At 26.2% G+C, this 22,971-nt stretch overlaps 1 protein-coding gene across 1 annotated transcript; it reads left to right on the forward strand.

The window, feature by feature from the left end:
* Positions 1 to 460: 460 nt before the first annotated feature.
* On the forward strand, positions 461 to 21,058 carry LOC100207212 (TNF receptor-associated factor 5). Its single transcript, XM_065810056.1, has 8 exons — positions 461 to 668; positions 5,934 to 6,112; positions 6,735 to 6,789; positions 7,766 to 7,870; positions 17,524 to 17,688; positions 17,818 to 17,895; positions 18,161 to 18,235; positions 19,976 to 21,058. Exons 2-8 carry the CDS (start codon positions 5,943 to 5,945, stop codon positions 20,558 to 20,560), a joined length of 1,233 nt encoding a protein of 410 aa, XP_065666128.1. The 5' UTR covers positions 461 to 668; positions 5,934 to 5,942; the 3' UTR covers positions 20,561 to 21,058.
* Positions 21,059 to 22,971: the final 1,913 nt, after the last annotated feature.

Genomic DNA, 22,971 nt, shown 5'->3' on the forward strand with positions numbered 1-22,971 from the left:
GTAACGAAATTTTAATATTTATAACGAACTTCTAATATATGTCATAACCAATTATATTTGTTCGCTTTGGTTCCGATGATGGTTCCGATGGACCTTCTTTCGAAAACATAACTATCGTTATTCTTGTAAAAAAAAGAATCATATTATCTTACTTTATTGTATCAGGAATAACATTGTTAATTAAGAATTGTAAAGTGAAACTCCATTTAAATAAAGATTAAATCTTAAAGAATCAATTTAATTTTTAATTTAATTGGTCTTATTCTAAAATTTGGGTCTAACTTCAATATTTCCAAAAAAACGTATTCTATGATAATTATGCAAGGAAATTCTTTTGTCTGAACAATTTTTTCCGTTTATTTTCCGTTTTAAATTAAATCGTTTTTAAAAATTTATAAAAAAGTATTGAATATTTAATAAGTTTAGCTATTGACATATATTAATAAATTAACCATGTATTGGATTATTCAAATTGATATTTGCAAGGTTCTTTTCTTCGATATATTAAACATGCTCATAACATGCAATTCATTTTACTGAACGTAGAAATTGTGCATTTTCTAAGTATTTTATATCTCTATTTAAACGTAAAGGAGTAAATTTTGGTTCTCAGACTGTAAATATTATGTTCATATCTTAAAGCAAGTTTGGATTATTGACAAAACAAGGTAAGATTATGATTAAGGTTAAGATTATGATTAAGGTTGTTTGTAGAAAAGATTGTACAAAACAAATAATATTGAATCATAACTAAATAAAGTTAACTAACTCCTAAATATATAAATACTATATAATTGCAAAATTAAACGTATAAACTAACAAAATATTATTATAGAAGTAAGAACCAATAAGAAAATACTAGACACTGCTAAATCATACTATATAGTATGATCTTTTAATATATTAAAATCCTATATCAGTGATATTCAACTCCTGTGCAGCGGCACTTTTGTGTGCCGCCAAGTTCTTAAAGTGTGCCGCCAAAATTTTAGGGGGTTTACCTAAAGTAGTTATATATATTTAGTATTTGGTGGCATGCAATAGTGGGGTGGAACAGTGAAAACTACTGTCCTGTATAATAATGTTCTTCCTTTTTTAAAAAAAAGTATTATAATCTTTTACAATAAAGCATTTTAACAAAATTTATAACAAAGCATTTTAATTAAAATATTTTTTAATTATCTAATAGTGCAATAATAAACACAAAAAATAGTCAAATAAAAAATAACATTTTTTAACAAAATGTCACTCGAATATTTATGAACGGATATGATATGATAAAAATTAGCACTCTCAATAAAATAGGTTTAAAATTAGTTTGAAAAAAAAAGTTATAAATTTTATAAATTTTAACGAACAGGTGAGTGAGAGTAAATTAATGGTTCGAATTTGACATCTATGAAGCAAATCTGTAAAGGAAATCTGACATCTATAAACTATATATTTTTTAAAAATTGTAATAAAAAAAACTTAGGCAAATAGTTCAAAAACTTTAAGGAAATTATAAATTTAATTTTTAATTTTGGTTAAATATGCTATGTTTCAGGCACAATTTGTACACCAAACAATAAAAAATAAATAGTTGAAAAATACATTTTTATAATTGAAACAACTAATATTAAGAAAACCATAATTATAAGGAAGTTCATGCTACCTTCCATACTAGAATTGTATACATGGCAAGAATATGTCTAAAAAGTATTTATTATTATTTTTTTTTTTTTATGAAAGAATAAAATTAAATTAGTACGAAGCGAAAAAGCTATTCCCGTTTAAAATGGTTTACTGGTATTTGACCCGTCCTGTATTTATTTGGCCTGTCCTGTATTTATTTGGCCCGTCCTGTATTTATTTGGCCCGTCCTGTATTTATTTGGCCCGTCCTGTATTTATTTGGCCCGTCCTGTATTTATTTGACCCGTCCTGTATTTATAAAAATACAAAAATAAATTTAAATTTCTATGTTTCAGAATGAAACCAAAATTTTAAATTAAACTCTCTTTCTTTTAAATTTACAACGCATAAATATAAATATAAATATAAAATTAATAATGTTAGTTTAAACTTTTATCTGGTACCCAAAGAATTAACGAACTTTCTTTATGGATTGAAAATACATTGTGGAATAGAATTAGTCAAACACGTGATCAACACGTCGATCAAAAATTTAGTCAACAAAAAAAAAAAAGTAGCTCGAAAACCAGTTGATCCAAATCACAGTATGTTTTAAATACTATAACTTGATGCAAATTTGAAAATTCAAAAACTGTTGGTTAAAAATTGAAGTTTTCATAATCTACAATTTTAGGGAGTTCCAAATTAAGTTCAGTTTTATGTTAAGTAAAAATCCATTTTTAAATAGAATTAGTATTTTATCTTATAAATGTATTTAAGATATTAGAAAAGATAATTTCAAACATTATAAATAATACATATACAACAACTTTAAAAATCAGTTTTTTTAACAGATTTTTATTGAAAATATTTCATAACCAGGTCCTGTTCAAGCGTACAAACAGAGATTCCCGCACACTTTTTAATCTCGATGGATCCGCGCAGGATTTTTAAATTCTTGCGAGATTCCGCAAGAGTTTAAAAATCCTGATGTTGGTAAAATTTGATTTTTTATACACATTATAAATGACAAAATGACAATTGTGGGATAAAAAAGTAATTAGGGATAACAAGCTAAAAAATAGATAAATTAAAAATATGTGAAAATGTGTGCTAAATAAAAATAAAGCAATTCATTTGTAAATAAATACAATTCAAAACTTTTATTAAACAAAAATAAAAAATGGAAATGCAAAAAACATAAACGTAACTTGTTGTTTTAAATTTCAAATACAAGAGAATCATTGCAAAAAAAGTGATCTTAATAAACAGACACAACTCAAAGTATCATCAGTGACGAATCCAGCACTTTTGGCGTTTGAGATTCCAGACATGGAGTAAACTCCAAACATTTTTATGTTTATACTGATGTCAAATAATGATGCTTTGCAAATAATTGCGATGATTGGAGGCTTTGAAGAAAAAAGCCCTTGAGTTTTATCTCCCTAACCCCACCACTTCCCCAAATTTGTAAGCCTTAAATTGAGAGGGGTTTAAACTTTATATGGTTATAATTTTTGAACGCTAAACAAAAGAAAAGTAAACAAGTATTATTAGATAATTTATCAATGAAATCCGAATCAACAACAACAACAACAACAAAAAATCATTAAAAATTAATTAAACACGAGTGTGAACTAAAAGTCACAAATCAATAATTTAATAGTTATCAATATATCTATCTTAAACATAAAATATCATTAGCATGGCATATCAATCATTAACACAAAATAATACAAATAAATAAATCATAATCAATAGTTCATTAATAGTTAAAGAACAAGAAAGTGATTGGATAAAAAACTTAAAGACTGTAAATTGTGTTAGTCGAGATTAATTAATCCGAATATATAATAATAAAAAATTATCATTATTTAAAATATATTGTTATTTATTATACTAGTTGTCTAAATAAACAAACTTAACATATGTTATATGTAATACAATATATGTTGATATATGACAGTGTTCAATTATAACATAGTAACAAATCTTTTTAGCTTTATTATTTCTTCTTCACACTAAAAATTTTTTTGCAGAGCAAAAAAATGTTTTTGGTTTTCTTATTATTTTCAAATTTATGACTAGACGGTCTGTTTCAAATTCAAAACAACAATTTTGGCTTAACAAACTTGTATTGGAACTACTTGCGGTGCAACTTTTTTTTATCTTTGTTCAACTAGCTAATCATATTGAATTTTGACAGAAATCTTAATTATTTACTCTATTAAAAAAAATCATCTGCTCTCATCACAACTTTGCGTCATCAAGCAACGGTTTTACTTGAGCTCATTCAAATTGCATATCAGCATGTGCTCTCATCAGCATGAGCTCTCATCGCAGATTTTCTCAATATCAACAGAGGAGTAGTAAAATATTTTCAACAAGCTTACTATAAGTTTAACATTCAAAAATTATTTCAGCATGAAAGTTCCGCATGAAAGTTCCGCATGAAAGTTCTGAATGAAAGTTCCGCATTAAAGTTCCGCATGAAAGTCTTTAATTAACTAACAAAAAAACGTACTCTTAAGAGTTTAATTAGCTTTTTTTTTTAGGGTCAAAAAAACAAAAAAAATTTTAAGCTTCCCCGCCCGTTTATTAGACACATGGAATTAAATGACTTCTTTTAAAACAGCGGAAGCTAATCAGTGTCATTCTACTTAAACATGCTGTTAAAAGTTTTAAAATTCGACTAAAAATAAACATAAGAAAAAAAAAAACAACAACAAATAAACATAAAAGTATATAATATAAAAAATAATGTAAAAATAGACTAAACATTAAAAAAAAACATAACCGTTGATTTTTTTGAATCTTCTAATTAATATATTAACTTAATTTTATAATAAACAAGTATTACAATGTATATCATATTTAAAAATAAATACGTAATATACAAAAGGATATATGTTTATGAATACACAAATTGCTATTATAAAAACACAAATGCCAGTTTTTTGTGAATACTTTTTTTATAAGTACTCAAATAGAAAATTTTGTCATCAAGTAACTGAGTGTTTTAATGGTTATTTCTCATTTTCTCTTCAAGTGTTCCTCAAAGTCTAAGATTTGATCAGAAAAATACTTATGAACGTTTTTCCACAAAAGCGAGGAAACAGAGTAGTTTTAAAAAATATCATTTTAATCCAGAATGCTTTTTTAACATTGAATAATATAAAATTTTAAATATCCTTTCATTTTCAGTATAAATATATACATTCTGTAAAATACAAACAACATACCGATTGCAAGGGCAAGAATAAGTTTTAATATGTCTCATTGATAAGCCCCTAGATAAATTTTTTAACTAAAGCTGAAATAATAAAATGAGAAACTTTATAGATTGCATACATATAATAAGTCAAAAAGAGAAAGTTTAGAATACGGATTAAATTCATATAAAGATACTATTACATATTACTAAAAAGTATATATTTTTCTATATATATATATACATATATATATAATATATTATTCTATTGTAAATCAGATTAAATACTGAAATATTCTTCAGTTATAATTGGAGTGTCATAAGCTTATATATTAAAGGAGTTTCAAACAAAAAAAGAAACAAACACACAAAAAAATAAAAAAAATAAAAAAGCGCGATTAACTTAAACTCTTTCTTATTTAACATTAGTTTTCACGCAGAAAAACTTTTACTGCAGCTTATCGTTCTTTAAAAATCTCAGTTTGCCTTAATTTTATCAATGGTAGTTTATTACATACCTTTAGTTCTTTAATCTGAGAGTGAAAAAAAAAAAAAGGTCCTTCCTCTATAATATAGGGAAATTTTGATAAATAATGGCGCCAACCCGGGTTGCTGTCCCAGGCAGAGTGACAGCTCTCGGTGGCCCTGGAAATTAATTCCTCATCAGTAAAAACCACTTATGTATATGACTTTTATTGGAATATCTGGTTAAGTATCCTATTATATAATAAAAAAAAGTTTTGATATTTTATTTTTTATTGATACTAAAATGGTAACTCTAACCCTTCAAAGTCTTATCATTGAAAAACTGCATAAGATCTAATTAAAAATCAAAATCCAATACGATTTCAATAATGGTTTCAAATTCATATGTCATCAACCAAAGCTAAACAAAACTTTCAAAAATTTTAAAAATTAAAAAAAAAAGTTGAAATCATCAAGCTAGAAATGCAATTCTTTCCTTAATGTTTTATGTTTCTTGTTTAACGCTTGTTGTCTGGTCTAAGTCTGACTCAATATGGTGTTTAAGTTTTATGTAGCTTAAAACTATTTTTTTATTTTAAGAAGTTTAGTTTTTATTGGATTGACTGTTACATTCTTACTTTTAGTAAAAAGATATGGATAGTGTTGATCACAGGCCAGATGTTGGTGGTTATGATGCAGTCTTTATAAATCCACTACAAAGTGATTATGAATGCCCTATATGTCAGTGCGCTTTTCGAGATCCGGTTCAAATCGAGGAATGTGGCCACAGATTTTGTCTTTCATGCATCAACGAAATCAAAAAGTATGTATATGTATGTATGTATGTATGTATGTATGTATGTATGTATGTCTGTATGTATGTTTGTATTTATGTATGTATGTATGTATGTATGTATGTATGTATGTATGTATGTATGTATGTATGTATGTATGTATGTATGTATGTATGTATGTATGTATGTATGTATGTATGTATGTATGTATGTATGTATGTATGTATGTATGTATGTATGTATGTATGTATGTATGTATGTATGTATGTATGTATGTATGTATGTATGTATGTATGTATGTATGTATGTATGTATGTATGTATGTATGTATGTATGTATGTATGTATGTATGTATGTATGTATGTATGTATGTATGTATGTATGTATGAATGTATGCATATATGTACATAGGTATGTATGTATTTATGTTTGCATGTGTGTGTGTATGTATGTATTTGTATATATATGTATGTATGCATTTATATTTGCATGTATGCATGTATGCAAGCATAAATGTTTGCATGAATGCTTGTATGTACATACATACTAAAATACTATTAGTATAAAGAATAAAATTATATGGGATAAGTGTGTTCTTGTATAAATTTATGTGAGTATATTTATATTTAAATGATATCATTTGTATTTTAGACAAAAAGGAACACTTAAATGTCCTTTAGACCGGCAGCTTATTAATATAGAAAAAGTATTTTTTTTACTTTTTGTTGTTGTTATTGTTGTAAAAATTTGAACTTTCAGTGTTTGTATAGTTGGGTAAACCAACTATATATATACCAGATTATATATGCACCAAATAAAACCAGACACAATTACAATAAATTGAAGGTTTATATAGAGATGTTTCTTTTATGCACTAACTTAAAATTGAAGAAAAAATGGGAGTATGAATTCTGGTTTTAATATAGTAACGTATAATTATAAATAAATACTATTATAATATTAATTCAAATTCAAATGCATTCTTTTTGTTAAAACTTTTAGAAAAAAATAATAAACAGCATAAATAATAAGCATGAATCATTTATTCATGTGACTTTAATTTTGTGCCAATAGGCATACAATTTGTGTCTAAAATGAATCCTATGAATATACAGTTAAGATATAAATATTATATAGTCTGGATATTTAGCCCTTAATAAAATAAATAGATAAAATAGAGATTATGCAAAAGTTCGTTTTTATTAAAAAAAAATTTAAAACAGATATACGTTAGAACTCGCAAGTGCTACACTTGCGAGTTCTACAAACAGAGTGCTCAATGTTCTAAAAGAACAGAGCAATAATAAATTAGTGAAAAGACTTATCTAATTTTTGATTACTTCAACACTGTGTTTCACCATCAGTAGGTTCATCAGGAAGAATCTACTGATGAACCTACTGATGGTGAAACACAGCGTTGAAGTAATCAAAAATTAGATAAGTGTTTTTACTAATTTATACATATATATATATATAATATATATATATATATATATATATATATATATATATATATATATATATATATATATATATATATATATTATATATATATATATATATATATATATATATATATATATATATATATATATATATATATATATATATATATATTTATATTTCTATATATATACATGTATATATATATTTATATATATATACATATATTTATTTATAAGATGTTTCTTGATAAAGCGGTAAAGAGAGCAATCCTATCATTGATCGTAAAATGTCATAACTTTTCAAGAAATTGCGAATGGACAGGAGAACTGGGATTTATTGAAGTAGGTTTTAACTTTTTAATTTGTTTTATTATATGATAAAAAAAATTGGTATGGATAAAGTAAAAGGCGCGACCAGTTTAAATTAAACTTTATTAGCCTTTAGACATAACCTTTATTTTTTGCCTTTATTTTAAATGAAATGAGGATAGTTCACATTGTTAGTGCAATTAGTTAAAATATTGTATGGTTTAAATTGTTTTCTTATCATAGAAAATTATTAAGTAAATATAATTAAACTATGATATAAGTTATCTTTGTTTAAAAAAACTTAAAGAGAACCTTTATTATTTAATTTTATGTTTAAAACTGGTAATTCATTATATATCAATATAGCATAAATAAATTTATAAAAAACTGGTAGGTTGTCTCCTATGCAATGAAAAGAAAACTTGGCAACTTCAAACTTTACTAAACGTTTTTTTGTTTGCAATAAAAAAAAAAATCAAATTTAACAATAAAGAAGATAAATCAAATTTAAATTTAATTTAAATTTAAACTAATACGATATAACAAAATTTATGAGTTGTCACTTCTAGCTAATAGGATATTATTGCTAATTATTATTGAATATTGATTAAAACTTGCATTTTAAATTGGTTTAAAAAAGTTACACAACATGCTTCAAGCAATCGCTGCATAATATATATGTAAATATATATATATATATATATATATATATATATATATATATATAATATTTAACATATATTCTAACTATATAACGTATAACTAACAATATAATATATATCTAACAATATAACATATATTATCAAACAAGAATCTTTCGTTATATTACGTTTTAAAACAATTACATTTTGGGCAAGGCTTAAAAGCTTTTTAATGCAACCGTCATTTTATAGGTGAAGAACCACTGGTTAGTAATCTATGTCTTAGAGAGGCATAAAAGGAAATTTTCTTTTTTTTTTAGGTCTGGAAGTTAATTTGTGGAAATTTAAATCTTTAGTTTAACATTCAAAACTCTAAAAGTTGATAGTCAAGTGCCTGAAGTTTTTCAGTTAGGTTATTTGACTACATTTGACATTAGCCCAGGTCATAGGTTCATTTCAACCATGGCTAGATTTAAAATGTACTGTGTTATACTTCAGTTAATTTCAATCCAGCGACGTCATAAAAAAGAACTAACTGTTCCAATGACTAGGTTGTTTACTTTATTTTAGTCTGCTGCAACATCTAACATCTTGCAAAAGGCTATTGATTCACTCTCTCAATTCTCAGTATTGTTGTTTAGTTATTGATTAATGTGCTGTTAAACTAAACACACATTGGTTCTTTTCTCTAAATATGATTTTAAAAAATAGCGAGTATTTGCGAACTTTGATGAGCATAAAATTCTCTATCATAATAACTAATTGAAAAAGAAACTGGACAGGCTGAAGTTTGGATTACTAAACGGTTAGTTGGAACCTCGTCAAACTAAATATTAGTTGACAAAACGAGCAGGTATGGTTTATGCTAGTTTACAGAAAATTCTCAGTAAAGTTTGTTTTATTTTATTTATCATCGTACAAATAGTTTAATAAATTTATAACCTCAAGTTTTGAAAAAATGTCATATAGAACTTCGTCGAACCAACGCTACGATATATCATTTAAGTTTTTATAAAACGGCTCTATGAAAAGATTTAAAGTTGCTTTTTTTTACTTTAGGCCCAAACCTGCCTTTATTTGCTATCATTGTGAAATTATATTGTAAAACTTATTTTATGTTAAACAAAGAAAGGAAAGAAAGAAAGAAAAAAATGTTTGATGTCTACTCAGATATTATAACAACATCGGTGAGGAAGACAGTAGAAACTTTTTTATTAAGTGATCCTCTGTGGTAATCTACAATAAATCCATTAGGTCTTCTTAGAGCAGCTTAATATTAGGTTAAAAACTAAATAAAATAAATCCTGCATAAAAAATAGTTTAATTAAAATACTTTTTTAAATTAATAATGATTTTGTTGCAGCAATTAAGAGTCAACATAATTAAAAACTTTAAATTTATTAGATTTTTTTTTATTATATCAATCAAGACATTGTGTAAAAAAAATTTTTGTCTGGAACTTTTTCAAATTTTAAAAACAAAACTAATTAGAAACCTTTCGAATATGGTTAATCAATAATATTTTTTATAATTAAATACTTTTTTTATTCTGAAGATTGTGGTACCAGAGTTTTTATTAATATGAAATTTATTTCCTTTTCTATCAATTTTTTATATGCAAACAAAAAAAAAAAAAAATTACTAAATTATAAACGTTTTAAGATGTTTACAATAAAGTTTGCTCGTTAATTTTAAAGATTGGGTAGCTGGTAGTTTTTAAACATTGGGTAGCCGGTTAGCTAAAATAAGGAAAGTTAGAGTTAGAATAATTTTTTCAATCCAGTAAAATGTTATATAAGAAACAAAAAAAACCAAAAGGCGGGTAAAACGTGGAAATGCGAAACGCGAAAATTTTTTAACGGGTTAAATCCAAGAATAAAGTGTGGAAAACCTCTTCTAACCACACCGCTGCCCCAACCCAAATCCTCAGCCAATTTAGCAGCATGCTTTTGCATGCTCTCTCATTCAATTTTCCGTTTAAGAATATACTACAAATAAATTGGCCTTCACTTTGTAAATGATTTGAGCTAACCCTTTTTACCGTGCAAAATCCACTCCCATTTAAATCCATTAAACTTGCCTGCAGTAATATGGTAAAATGAGGTATAGGCGTCAGACTGTATGAGCAAGGCAACAAAATTATTTTTTTCAAAAATACAGTTTAAACACACCGTATCAGTAAAGTTGGTTTAACTATCTTAATCATTTATTTTTAAACGATGCGGCATTTTAACTTAATATGTTAATTACGAATACTATTGTGTTCTCGTAAAAACATTTACTACTTAAATAAGACCAATTTTAGAATATTGCACTTCGGTCTGGTAACCACGTTGCACTAAATTAATAAATGCAGTTGAAAAAGACATTTTACTGAGAAACTAGCCAACAAAAGTTCCAACTTAAGTTCTAACTTAAGTTCCAACTTAAGTTCCAACTTAAGTTCCAACTTAAGTTCCAACTTAAGTTCCAACTTAAGTTCCAACTTAAGTTCCAACTTAAGTTCCAACTTAAGTTCCAACTTAAGTTCCAACTTAAGTTCCAACTTAAGTTCCAACTTAAGTTCCAACTTAAGTTCCAACTTAAATTCCAACTTAAGTTCCAACTTAAGTTTCAACTTACGTTCCAATTTAAGTTCCAACTTTTATATTTTAACAGACTTTCATTATTCGCTTTGGAACTACTCAAAATTAGTTGTTTAAAGCAAAACATAATTTCATGTTACAAAGTTCTAAACAACTTAGTTTGTCTTTAAGTATCGAATTTCTTTTTAGTTAACAATTATATTTATACTCGAGGTCATAAACTTACGCAAACTAAAGTGTTAACTTAATGTTTGCGAATATTCTTTCTCTCACAGAAAGTTCTAAACAACTTAGTTTGTCTTTAAGTATCGAATTTCTTCTTAGTTAACAATTATATTTATACTCGAGGTCATAAACTTACGCAAACTAAAGTGTTAACTTAATGTTTGCGAATATTCTTTCTCTCACAGAGTTGGTAATATTTGTAACAACTGGCCGTTTGATTTCGTAAATGCCAATAATGTCAAGTGCTTAAAATAAAATTTAACTCCGTCAATTTTGACAAATACTGTTTCTGCTAACTGTATTTCGTGTAACAGTTTTTGTTTTTGTCATAGGTGTACTTTATTTCTTAACTTTGTAACCTTTTTAGTGTATTTAATTTATTTTTGTGGAGCATGTTGTCAGAGTTCTATTTATTTTTTGAACTGGCATTTTCTTTAGAACATTAATTACGGTTCTAATAAATTTAAATCAAATCAAATCCAACAAATCAAACGGTACAAAACTAATTTTGTTTTTAATCGAAAATTTATTTTTGTTTCAAAAAAAAGCTGTTTTTTGAAAAGCATTGTTTTTGAAAAGCACTAATTTTGAACGGTTTTTTGAAAAGCACTTTTTTTGAAAAGCACTGTTTTTCAAAAGCACTATTTTTTGAAAAGCATGGTTTATTTCGCCACAGGAATAAATACATATAAACCAAAGCTTTCATGCAAATTGAGCTTTCGTTATACGCTAAAGTTGTTAATTAAATTTAAAATTTTTTTGATAACAATAAATATATCTTTCTAGTAAAGACTGCAAGCTAAATGATATAAGTAAACGGCAAAACAAAGTTGCATTATTTCAATTTCTTTAAAAATTTCTCAATTGAAAATTTTTTCGCCGTTTAAACGAAGACATCCTTTTACAAAAAACTATTATAAAAGAAAACCTTTTTACAATGGTTTTTTGTACTAAAATTTATCATTTGATTCCACAAGGCCCGTCTTGAGTCGTTGTAAAAAAATTTGATTTTTTGGAGTTGGTTGACACCTATCATGATTGACACCTGTCATGGTTGACACCTGTCATGGTTGACAATTGTCATGATTGACACCTGTCATGGATGATACCTGTCATGGTTGACACCTGTCATGGTTGACACCTGTCATGGTTGACACCTGTCATGGTTGACAATTGTCATGATTGACACCTATCATGGTTGACACCTGTCATGGTTGACACTTGTCATGGTTGTCACCTGTAGTATTTGTCCCAAGATTATTTGTCAAAAATTTCAAAAATGTTTCGAAAAAATGTTTGAAGTTATATTCATTTTTGTAAATATATATTATAATCTGAAATGGCTATGTCTTATCTGAAATGACTATATAAACTGATATCAGCGATCATTTTCCAATTTTTATATAAATTACTCTTTAATTCCTGAATCTAAAATTTTATTCGCAACATATCTAAGACAAATAAACTACCAATCTATTATAAAATTTCGAGAATTATTAACAGAAATTGATTGGAATCTTTTAACTGAGTGCAATGATGCTAATGATGCATACAACTTATTTTTTCGGTTGTTTTCTAAACAATACGAAAGATCTTTTCCAAAAATTAAAAAAACAACTAATTCCAAAAACTTTAATAATCCGTGAATGACAAATGGCCTTAAAAAATCATCCAGAAAAAAACAAAGGTTGTATGAGAATTAAAAAAAAAATAAAACTTATAACAATGAAATTAAATACAAAAAGTATAAAAATTGTTTTGAAAGGATAAAAAAGCAAATTAATAAAAATTATTATTCTAACCTCTTAGAACATTCAATTGGAAATAGTAAAAAGATATGGGAAGTAATTAAAGAAGTTACAGGGAAAAAACAAAAAAACACCACTATTCCAAATAAATTAAAGCTAACCTTGAACAAACAAACATTTGTTAAGAAATAGCTGAAAACTTCAACAAATATTTTATAAACATAGGCAAAAAAATTAGCAGCAGATATAACTCCTGGAAATAAAACATTCCAATCCTATTTAAAAAAAATACACTATGTAATAGATGAGTCGGAACTGTCTCTAAATGAACTTCAGGCATCCTTTAATGCGCTTAAAATAAATAAAAGTGCCGGGTTTGATGATATTAATGTTAATGTTTTTAAAGCTGTTTTTGATGTTATTAAATTACCTCTTTCTTTTATCTTCAACCTTTCAATAACAACGGGTATTTTTCCTTGTCAATTAAAAATAGCAAGAGTAGTCCCTGTATAAAAAAATTGCGACGATTCTATACCATCTAACTACAGACCTATATCAATCCTTTCTTGTTTTTCAAAGTTGGTTGAGCGTATTATGTATAACAGACTGTATAGTTATCTTGAAAAACATAATATCTTATACAGCAAACAGTTTGGTTTCCGAAAAGGGCATTCAACACATCATGCAGCAACTGGTTTAGCCAGTCAAATTCTGGATGGGTTTGCTAAAAAAAGTTATACTCACGGCTTGTTCATTGACTTGTCCAAAGCCTTTTACACTGTTGGTCATAAAATTCTCTTGTACAAACTAGAAACATATGGAGTAATAACTAGCAACTTAAAATGGCTTCAAAGTTACCTTAAAAATAGAAAACAAGGAATGTCTTATGATTCAACGTGTACAAAGTTAAAAACAATAAGCTGCGGAATTCCTTAAGGCACTATTCTTGGACCCTTACTATTTCTGGTTTACGTAAATGATATTTACCTATCTTCAAACATGGTTAATTTTGTTTTTTTTACTGATGACATTAATCTTTTTTATACCCATTCCAATATAAAAACAATTTTCTTTACAGTAAATCGTGAGCTGGAAAACCTAAATGACTTGTTTAAATCAAACAAACTCTCTTTGAATATCAGTAAAACTAAGTACATTTTATTTCATCATCAATCTAAATCCGATGACTTGCCTCTGCAACTTCCTCAGCTAATAATTAATAACAATATAGTAAACAGAGTTTCATCACTTAAAATTTTAGGAATAATATTTGATGAACATCTCAATTGGAAATATCATATTACGCTAATTGAAAACAAAATCTCTAAAACTATAGGAACTATGCATAAAACAAAACACCTACTAAGTAAAGATGTTTAATAATTTAAATTACTCTTTTATCCATAGCTACATAAGCTATTGTAATATTACTTGGGCAAATACTTGCCGTTCAGGATTAAAAAATATATATATTAAGCAAAAACAAGCCAGTAGAATTATATGTAATTTGCATAAATACGCCCACTCCAAGCCGTTACTCTGGGAAATAAAAGCTCTTAATGTATATGAGTTAAACGTGTTCCAAAACTTGTTATTCATGTTTAAATATCAAAATGACATGCTTCCAAAATTATTTAATACTGATTTAATACTGAATTTTTTAATAAACTGATTTCTAAAAATAAATCATAAATACTTAACGAGGTGCTCTATCTATAATTTTAATTTACCTAAGTCAACTCTTAAAACATCTGATTACTCAATTTCATATAGAGGGCCTCGTCTGTGGAACATAGTTCTTAATGAAAATATGAAAAGTACAACTTCAATAAATTGTTTTAAAAATATAGTTAAACAGTATTTACTTGAATTAACAGACACAAACATACTTTTGTATTTTTATATGGAAAAAAAAATCTTGTATTATTTCTTACTGTATGTATTTATTTAATTTTTGCAGTTTGTCGTATTTTTGTTGTAATTATGTTTTAACTTGTTTTATATAACGAGTATTTGTAAATTTATATAATGAGAACTTTGTAAAAAATATTTTACGCTTACTATAGGGGCTTGATGACAAGACTTCTGTCTTCTACTTGCTCCTGTCGTTATTAATTTTTTTTATTTTTTATTTAAATTTTATTGATTAAAATTGTACAACAAGATCGTTATAAAATGTTTATAAATGACGAAATAAATGTTTCTAAATTGTAAATGACTATGTCTTAGCTATGTCTTAGAACTTAATTTCCATAAAATAAGAGATTGACACTTTTCAAAAATAATTTTTTGTAAAAATAAGTCGATAAATATCTTTAAAAGATTTGCTTTCGTTTTAAAAATGTTATTTTTATCAGTTATCTAACAAAGTATAGAATAAAACCGGGTCAAACCGCACACCATATTATTCCGTACACTGATCGAAATTATCAAATAAAAACTAAACGAATATGGCCTATCTTTACTTAATTAACTTAGTGTTAATTAAAAGTTTACTATAATGTTTAATTAAAAATGTTTAATTAAAAATAAACTATAATGTTATTTGTTAATGTAAACATCTCTTACTCATTAAAAACCAATTATTATATTCTTTCTCAATATAATCATCACTCACTCAATTCAATTTAACTCACTCACTTTGATATGTCAACTAAAAAAATAAAAGCATACAAGGAAGACGATATACTAGCCGCATTAACTTATATGAAAGAAAATAAAACATCACTGAGAAAAGCTCATTTCAAACATGGCGTTCCAGTTTTAACGCTCAAAGATCGCTAAAATAACAACAACAAAGGCTTCCATGGCTCAGGTACAACAACGGTACTCTCAAATGAAACAGAAAGTTTGATGGTGCATGCGTTCCAATTACGTGGTGACTGGGGTTATGGTTTAACCCGAAATGAAATTATTGAAATTGTATGTGGCTACCTTAAACACAAAGACCAGTTCCACTTATTCAAAAATGGCAAGCCTGGTAAAGACTGGTTTTATGCCTTTATAAAGAGATGTTCAAAAGAAATTTCAACAAGAAAAGCGGATAACTTAGCATCTTAAAGAGCCGCCTATTGTACGCCAAAAATAATTGATTGTTATTTTGAATGCGTCGCCAAGCAATATCAATAGACTGGTATAATTTCTAGGTCGCATTTTTGGAATTGTGATGAAACAGGTATTTCGGGTGATCAAGGCAAAGCAACCTTAGTGTATCGAATTGGGACGAGACGTGCATTTAAACTAACTAGCAACAATGAAAAAATTCATTATACTGTAACCAATTGCTGCAACGGTGATGAGCATTTTGCACCATCATTTGTGATATACAAAGCTATAAGAAACTTTCGTCCTGACTGGGCAAGCGAGAGTGGTAAATGTTCTACACGCTTGATGCGATCGCTGGTTTCCAGTACACTGGCTAATTTCCATTTAATAAAAACAACATAAATCATAACGCATTAGCAATCATACAAACGTTTAATCCACCTTCATCAAATTTAGCAGCCTCCGCAGCACCTACATCATCTTGCTCAGACACAGCTTCATCTTCTTCAACAGTCACCACAGCACCTACTCCAACTACACACCGATTGCCATCTTTCTTAACTACGCCAGCTTTAAGTTTTGATAGGTATCAAGCATGTGTTGAGCGTTGCAAAAATAGTATTGAGATAGAGTTGAAGCAGTTTTTTCAAGCCAGAAATCAATCGCATGTTAAGAAATTAAAGCAGTGCAACATGTCAAAACTTGGGAGAAAATGTATTACCGAAGAAAATGTGATCGAGATACTCAAACATAAAGATAAAGTAACAAAGGAAACCGTGAAAGTTGCTAAACTTAACGTAAAGCGTAGACTCTCTATGCCAAGTACTCAAATGCCTGAGCATGACAATGCTGAGCAACCTCAGCAAAACAATAATGAAGAACATGTACCAGCAGCCAAACGATTAAAAGTTGCAAAATGTAAAAAGTGTAGAGTACAGTTATACTCAGAAATATTGCAATGTAAGAATTCGATGTGTCGTGAACGGTTGTGCAAAGAAACATGTTCACCAAAGAAATATGCAGTTGGAACTAAATTTTTTTGTTGCAAAAAAAGTAAAAGCTTTAATATAGTTTCTTAAATATGCTGAGTTAAAAAAAGAATAAAAAGTTAAAATCTAAAAAATTGAATGTTTTCCCAAGTGTGCGGTTTTATCAGAATGTCGCCTAAAACCATACAATTTTTTTTTTTACGTTTAATATTTTCAATAATTTTATTATTATATATTTTTAACATATATTTATATTATCTTATGTAGTTTTTTATTATCTATCTAATAAAAAAAAAAGAAAAAAAAAAGTTATTTAATTTTATTGATAAGTGAGCGGTTTGACCCGGTTTTACTCTTTTTACTGAGGGTAAACAAAATTTTTTTTATTTTTTGCTTTTTTGTTAATTAAGTTATAGTAATTTTATTTTGACCTGATTATATTTATTTAATTAGGAACATGTCAAGAGTTGTCCCTACGAAAATATAGTATGCCCAAACGAGCTATGCCAAGATTTGTTTCCGAGAGCAACACTTTCACAGCATTTAGAGCAAAGATGCAAATTTCGATCGGTTTTTTGTCAGTTTTGTTCAGAAAAATACATACACAAAGATGTCAAAGTATTTTATTTAAACAATCAAGCATATTTGTATAATATAAATATATCTTTGCATACTCGCATAATAAAGAGGATATTTGTGCCATCACAGATATCTTTAACTTGCTTGATATTTATAAAATTTTTTTAGAGCCATTTAAAACATTGCAAAAAATTTCCTATGGAATGCGTAAACAAGTGTGAAAAAAAAGACATACCACGTGAAAAGGTATTAGGTTTTATACATCATACATTAACTAAGGTTTTGGATTTGGACAAGTGAAATGTAATTTTTAGTACAAAAATAATTTCAATATTATATTTTTTTTCTTTCTGCATTCTTTTTACTGTTTTTAAAATTTTAATGTTGACGTATAAAGTTGTTAAAAACACTCAGAAATATCTTTAACAACTTTGAACATTGTCAAAAACCCGCAATTACTTTAAAAACAACAATTTTTATCCATTTAGAAAAAGTTTATATTTTTATTTAGATGGCGTCACATTTAGAAGAATGTCCATTTTCTATTGCACTATGCCCATTTTCAGAAATAGGATGCGAGTTTTCTGTAAGTATACTAAATAATAAAAATAGCTGCATAGAAAGCATGCTTTCTATGCAGCTTAAATGTTAACCATGTGCATAGGGTTAACATTTATTTAGAACTAAAGACAAGAATAATGAAACTCAAAGTGATAGCAATCGAGAAAAAAAAAGTTTTATCTTAAACAAATAACTAGTTTTTTAATAAATAAGTACCTTAATTTTTATAATTAATTTATCATTATTAACATTTTTCTTAACACAAGTGTACTCCCAGCAAAGCTCTAGATTAGTAATTCAGCTTGGAGTTACTAGATAAAAAAAAAGTCAGTAGAAGAACTTAAAAGCTGAAAATTAGATGAATCATGAAAACATCAAAATTCAAAAATTTCAAAATTCAAAATGTGCAGTTACATCACTGAGTATATTTTTGCGTCATCAAAATAGTCACTTAAAACAGTGATTTTATTATTTCATTGAATTTCATTGATAACTTTTTTTTAAGTTATATACTTGTAATAAAAATAAGGACCATGGTTATGGAACTTATTTTCAGATTTCAAAAGAAAACCACTCTTGATCGATTTAAAAAAGAATCTAAACGGTTGTTCTTATTTATGGATCTTGCATTGCTAGATTTTAAATGTTTTTTTAATATAAAGTATAGCTCTACTAAAAAATCAAGCTTAAAAAAAAAAATCATTTTAAAAGAATGTTATTATCACAATCCACCATAACAAAGTTTGTTAATGATATTACTTTCTCAATATAAATGTATGTATATAGGGGAAAACGGGGCAAAATGGCGAACGTTTTGAAAACCCTAAGTTATTGCAAAACTATCAGTCATGAAGCAGCTTTGTCAGTATGTTCATTTTATCATAATGATTCATTGCCTGCATGAATTATTAGTTTAAAAGTAAAAAACTTGAAATGAAAATTAAAATAAAAATTAAAATAAAAAGTTCATAAATATATCATAAATATAAAAATTTAAAAATTACCAACTAATCTAACTAAAGAAACATAAAATAAACACGCGTCAAAAAATTTTTAAAAAAGTTACACTCAATGGACACCATTCGTTATGAATAACCGAAAGCAAAGTATTTTTTTTTGAAGCGAAAAACGTAAACTTATGCGTATAAAATCGCATTATTAGAATTTAAAAAAACCATTTGACGTTTTAAAATACAAAGTGTAATTATAGTTTCGTTTTCACCTATTTTTAAGTCTTTTTGTTGAGTTGCTATATGAAAAGTCATCTAACCCCATTCGCCATCTTGCCCCGCTTTCCTCTATCTCTTTTTTTCATTTTTTTTTTTCATTTTTTTTTTATCATAAATATATAATCGCTTTTTTGCAACTGCCTTCTTTTTATTTTACAACTGCAGATAATGTAAGTATTTTAGCAATTACTAATTACTACTTTGTATATTTACGCCAATGTCATATGATATTTATAAACCGCAATTTTATAAAAATGGGGCTCGGTGATGAGACAGAATTATGTCTTCTTCTTGCTCCAGCCATTACTTATTTTTTTTGTATATATATGAAAAATGTATTTATTGCAGAAGGCGAAATAAACATTAATAAAAAATAAAAAAAAGTTAAAAATAAAGGGAAGGACCTAAAATGTAAGCCGATTTAAAAAAGTTGTTTGCATGTTTTTTTTACATATTTTTTTATTTATTCTTATAGTTTATATTTTTTTCTATTATTTATTTTTATTTATTTTTTTCTATTTATTTTTTTGAATAAGGGTAAAAAAGATGTTTTGGAAAATCACGTCACATCAGCGGTAAATGACCACTTATCATTGGCGATGACAAAACTTCTAATACACGAATGCCGTTTTGTATGCACTAATGGCATTTTTGTCTGGGCTGTGCCAAACTTTCGTGTTCAATTTGAAACAGCAAAGATTTCTGAAGAAGATAAAGCTGTATACAGTCACCCTTTTTATACAGCCCAGTATGGTTATAAGTTGAGAATTAAAGTTTATTTAAACGGTAGAGATCGAGGAAAGGGTACGCACATATCCTTATACCTAATTATAATGAAAGGAGATTATGATAACTTACTGGATTGGCCTTTTAATCATAAGATTACATTTTACTTACTTGATCAAAGCGTTCATAGAAAGCATAAAGTTCATCAACTTAGTCCCAATCGCTCTTTACCAAATGTAAGAGCAGTTTTTAATCAACCAACCTCAAGAGAGAACCTTGGTATCGGAAATCCAAGTTTTGTATCTCACGAATCTATGATTGCTGGAGGATATATAAAAGATGATACTTTGTTTATAAAGTGTGAGATCGAACCTGTAAATAATAACACAAAATAAACAATTATATTTAAAAAAGTTTAAACTTAAAATGACAGATACATGACAAAAGAAAAATACCCTAGCAAATATTTTTTATTAAATGTTTTTCCACTAATTATCGGCATTTTTGGCAGAATAATGGAATTATTGCTCATTAGTTATTTAGTAGCCATCAACAGCGCATGCTACTGGATTTAATAAATAAACAAAAATCTAATGGTTTAAAATGTCGATTGATGTACACTGGAAATCTACTAAAAATGTATGTAGGGCGCCATGTGCTAAAACTAAATCGAAAGTAGGTTTTGACAGTAAAACAAATCACTTTACAAAAACTTAAAAAAAGCTCAACAAATTTTGCACTAAAGGTTACTTAAAATATTTTTATACGCTTATTTAACATAAAAAAGACAAACATGAACTAAAGTTATGCAAAAAAAAATATATAAACAAGTTAACATATTTTTATTATTTGTGTACGTTCTTGTGAGATATAATTAAAATGCAACTTAAAAAGATAAGTTTTTTTTTTTTAAATATTCGCCCCACATTTAATATTTACTAAATTTAAAATTAGCCTCACTGTCCCAAGTTCCTCATTTTTTTATTTTCAAGTTCCTATCTTTTTTAAAGATTTTAAAGTAAATTCTTTTAACGTTTTTTAAGAAAAAAGTAAATATAATGTTACGATAACTTACAACTAAAATTAGAATTTTTAGGGTTATTTATTATATTTAATGTATAAACTTATAAATATATGTTTAAAAATAAAGGCAAAACAAAAGCTCATAAGTTAAAAAAATATAAAAACAAGGAAAAAAATATTTGACTATAAAAATAACTTGATACAAGATTTTATTATGTATAAAAAAAGAAATTTCAACAAACTTCAATTAAAATTTTGGTTTTAATTGATCAAAAGTTCCATGTGTTTTAACATTATTAATTTTTTTTTTACTTTAAATTATATTTGTATACTTAATTTGAAAATAAATTAATAAAAAATATTCTAAAATTAGTAAAACTAAATAAATTTTGCTATAAAATGAAAACCAATATTTTTAGAAATTATTTCTAATTATATTGCTCGTATATGACCTCTCTAAGTTATTTTTTTTATTTATTAATGACTTAGGAAATAAAATTTCTTCATCAAGTTGCTAAGGGAGTATTATCTCTTTAAAGAGATAGTATTCCCTTAGCAACTTGATAAAGAAATTTAATTTCCTAAGTCATTAATAAATAAATAACTTAGAGAGGTCATATACAAGCAATATAATTAGAAATAATTTCTAAAAATATTTATTAATTAATAAATTTTTATCTCTTTTATAAATTTTATCTCTTTCATAATTTTATCTCTTTCATAAAAGCGGTGAAAAAAGTATGCTTAGTTTCAGTTTAATAAAGAATTTTTAAACATTAAACATTATATTTTAACATTAAACACTAAGTTTTAACATTAAACACTAAGTTTTAACATTAAACATTAAATTTAAAAAAATTAAAAGTTTATTTTAGAAATTTGATGTTGATAACTATAACAAATCTTGGTATCACTATGGCAATAAAACAAATCACGTGTTATCAACAATTAAAATATAATACAAAATATTAAAAGCTTTGTTTAAATCATTAATAAATATTAAAAATAGAAGTAGTCCTTAAAAAACAATTAAATGTCTTATTGTTACATTTTTTAATGTCATATGATATATATTGTTTTCAATAAGTAACTTTTAAATGAAGCTGTATGTGTTTTACTTGTGAAGTTTTCTAACTTTGCATAAAAAGACTATGATCCGTAAGGCGCATGGCCCCATAATTTATAAAAAACCTCAAATTTTCAAACTACTTACTCATATATATAAAATTAAGTGTTAATTTGAATTTCATTTTTTGAGTTTTTAATTTAAAAACGTTTTGGTTGGTTAATTTACGTTTCTGGTTTTGCAATATATAATTTATTATATTTAAAAAAACAAAAACATTTTCTGTGAAAGCGTTAAAATAACGAATTTTATGACATAAGTTTTTTATAATTGATATTAATTCTCAAGGTATACTCATACCTTAAGAATTAATATCGATTATAAAAGATTTATGTTATAAAATTCGTTGTTATAACACTTATATAATGTAAGATTTATAAGCTATAAGAATTAATACCAATTATAACTCACCTAGTATAATAAATTATAATTTTTAACTTTGTAACTGATTTTGTAACTCCTTAAATAAAATCTTTAAATACATGTTTGTTTTGTTAAAAGTATGATTTTAAAAGTGTATTTTATTCAGTTTATATAAAGACTTTCTTATCTTATATACTTTTTATTATTGTGTATTTTTGTTAGCTTAATAAAAGCACCAACAAGAAAAAGAAAAAAAAAGGTACTTTCAAATGCTCTTCCGCGTTTACGGTCTTA

This window comes from Hydra vulgaris, chromosome 11, assembly GCF_038396675.1.
Source record: "Hydra vulgaris chromosome 11, alternate assembly HydraT2T_AEP".
NCBI lineage: Eukaryota > Metazoa > Cnidaria > Hydrozoa > Anthoathecata > Hydridae > Hydra > Hydra vulgaris.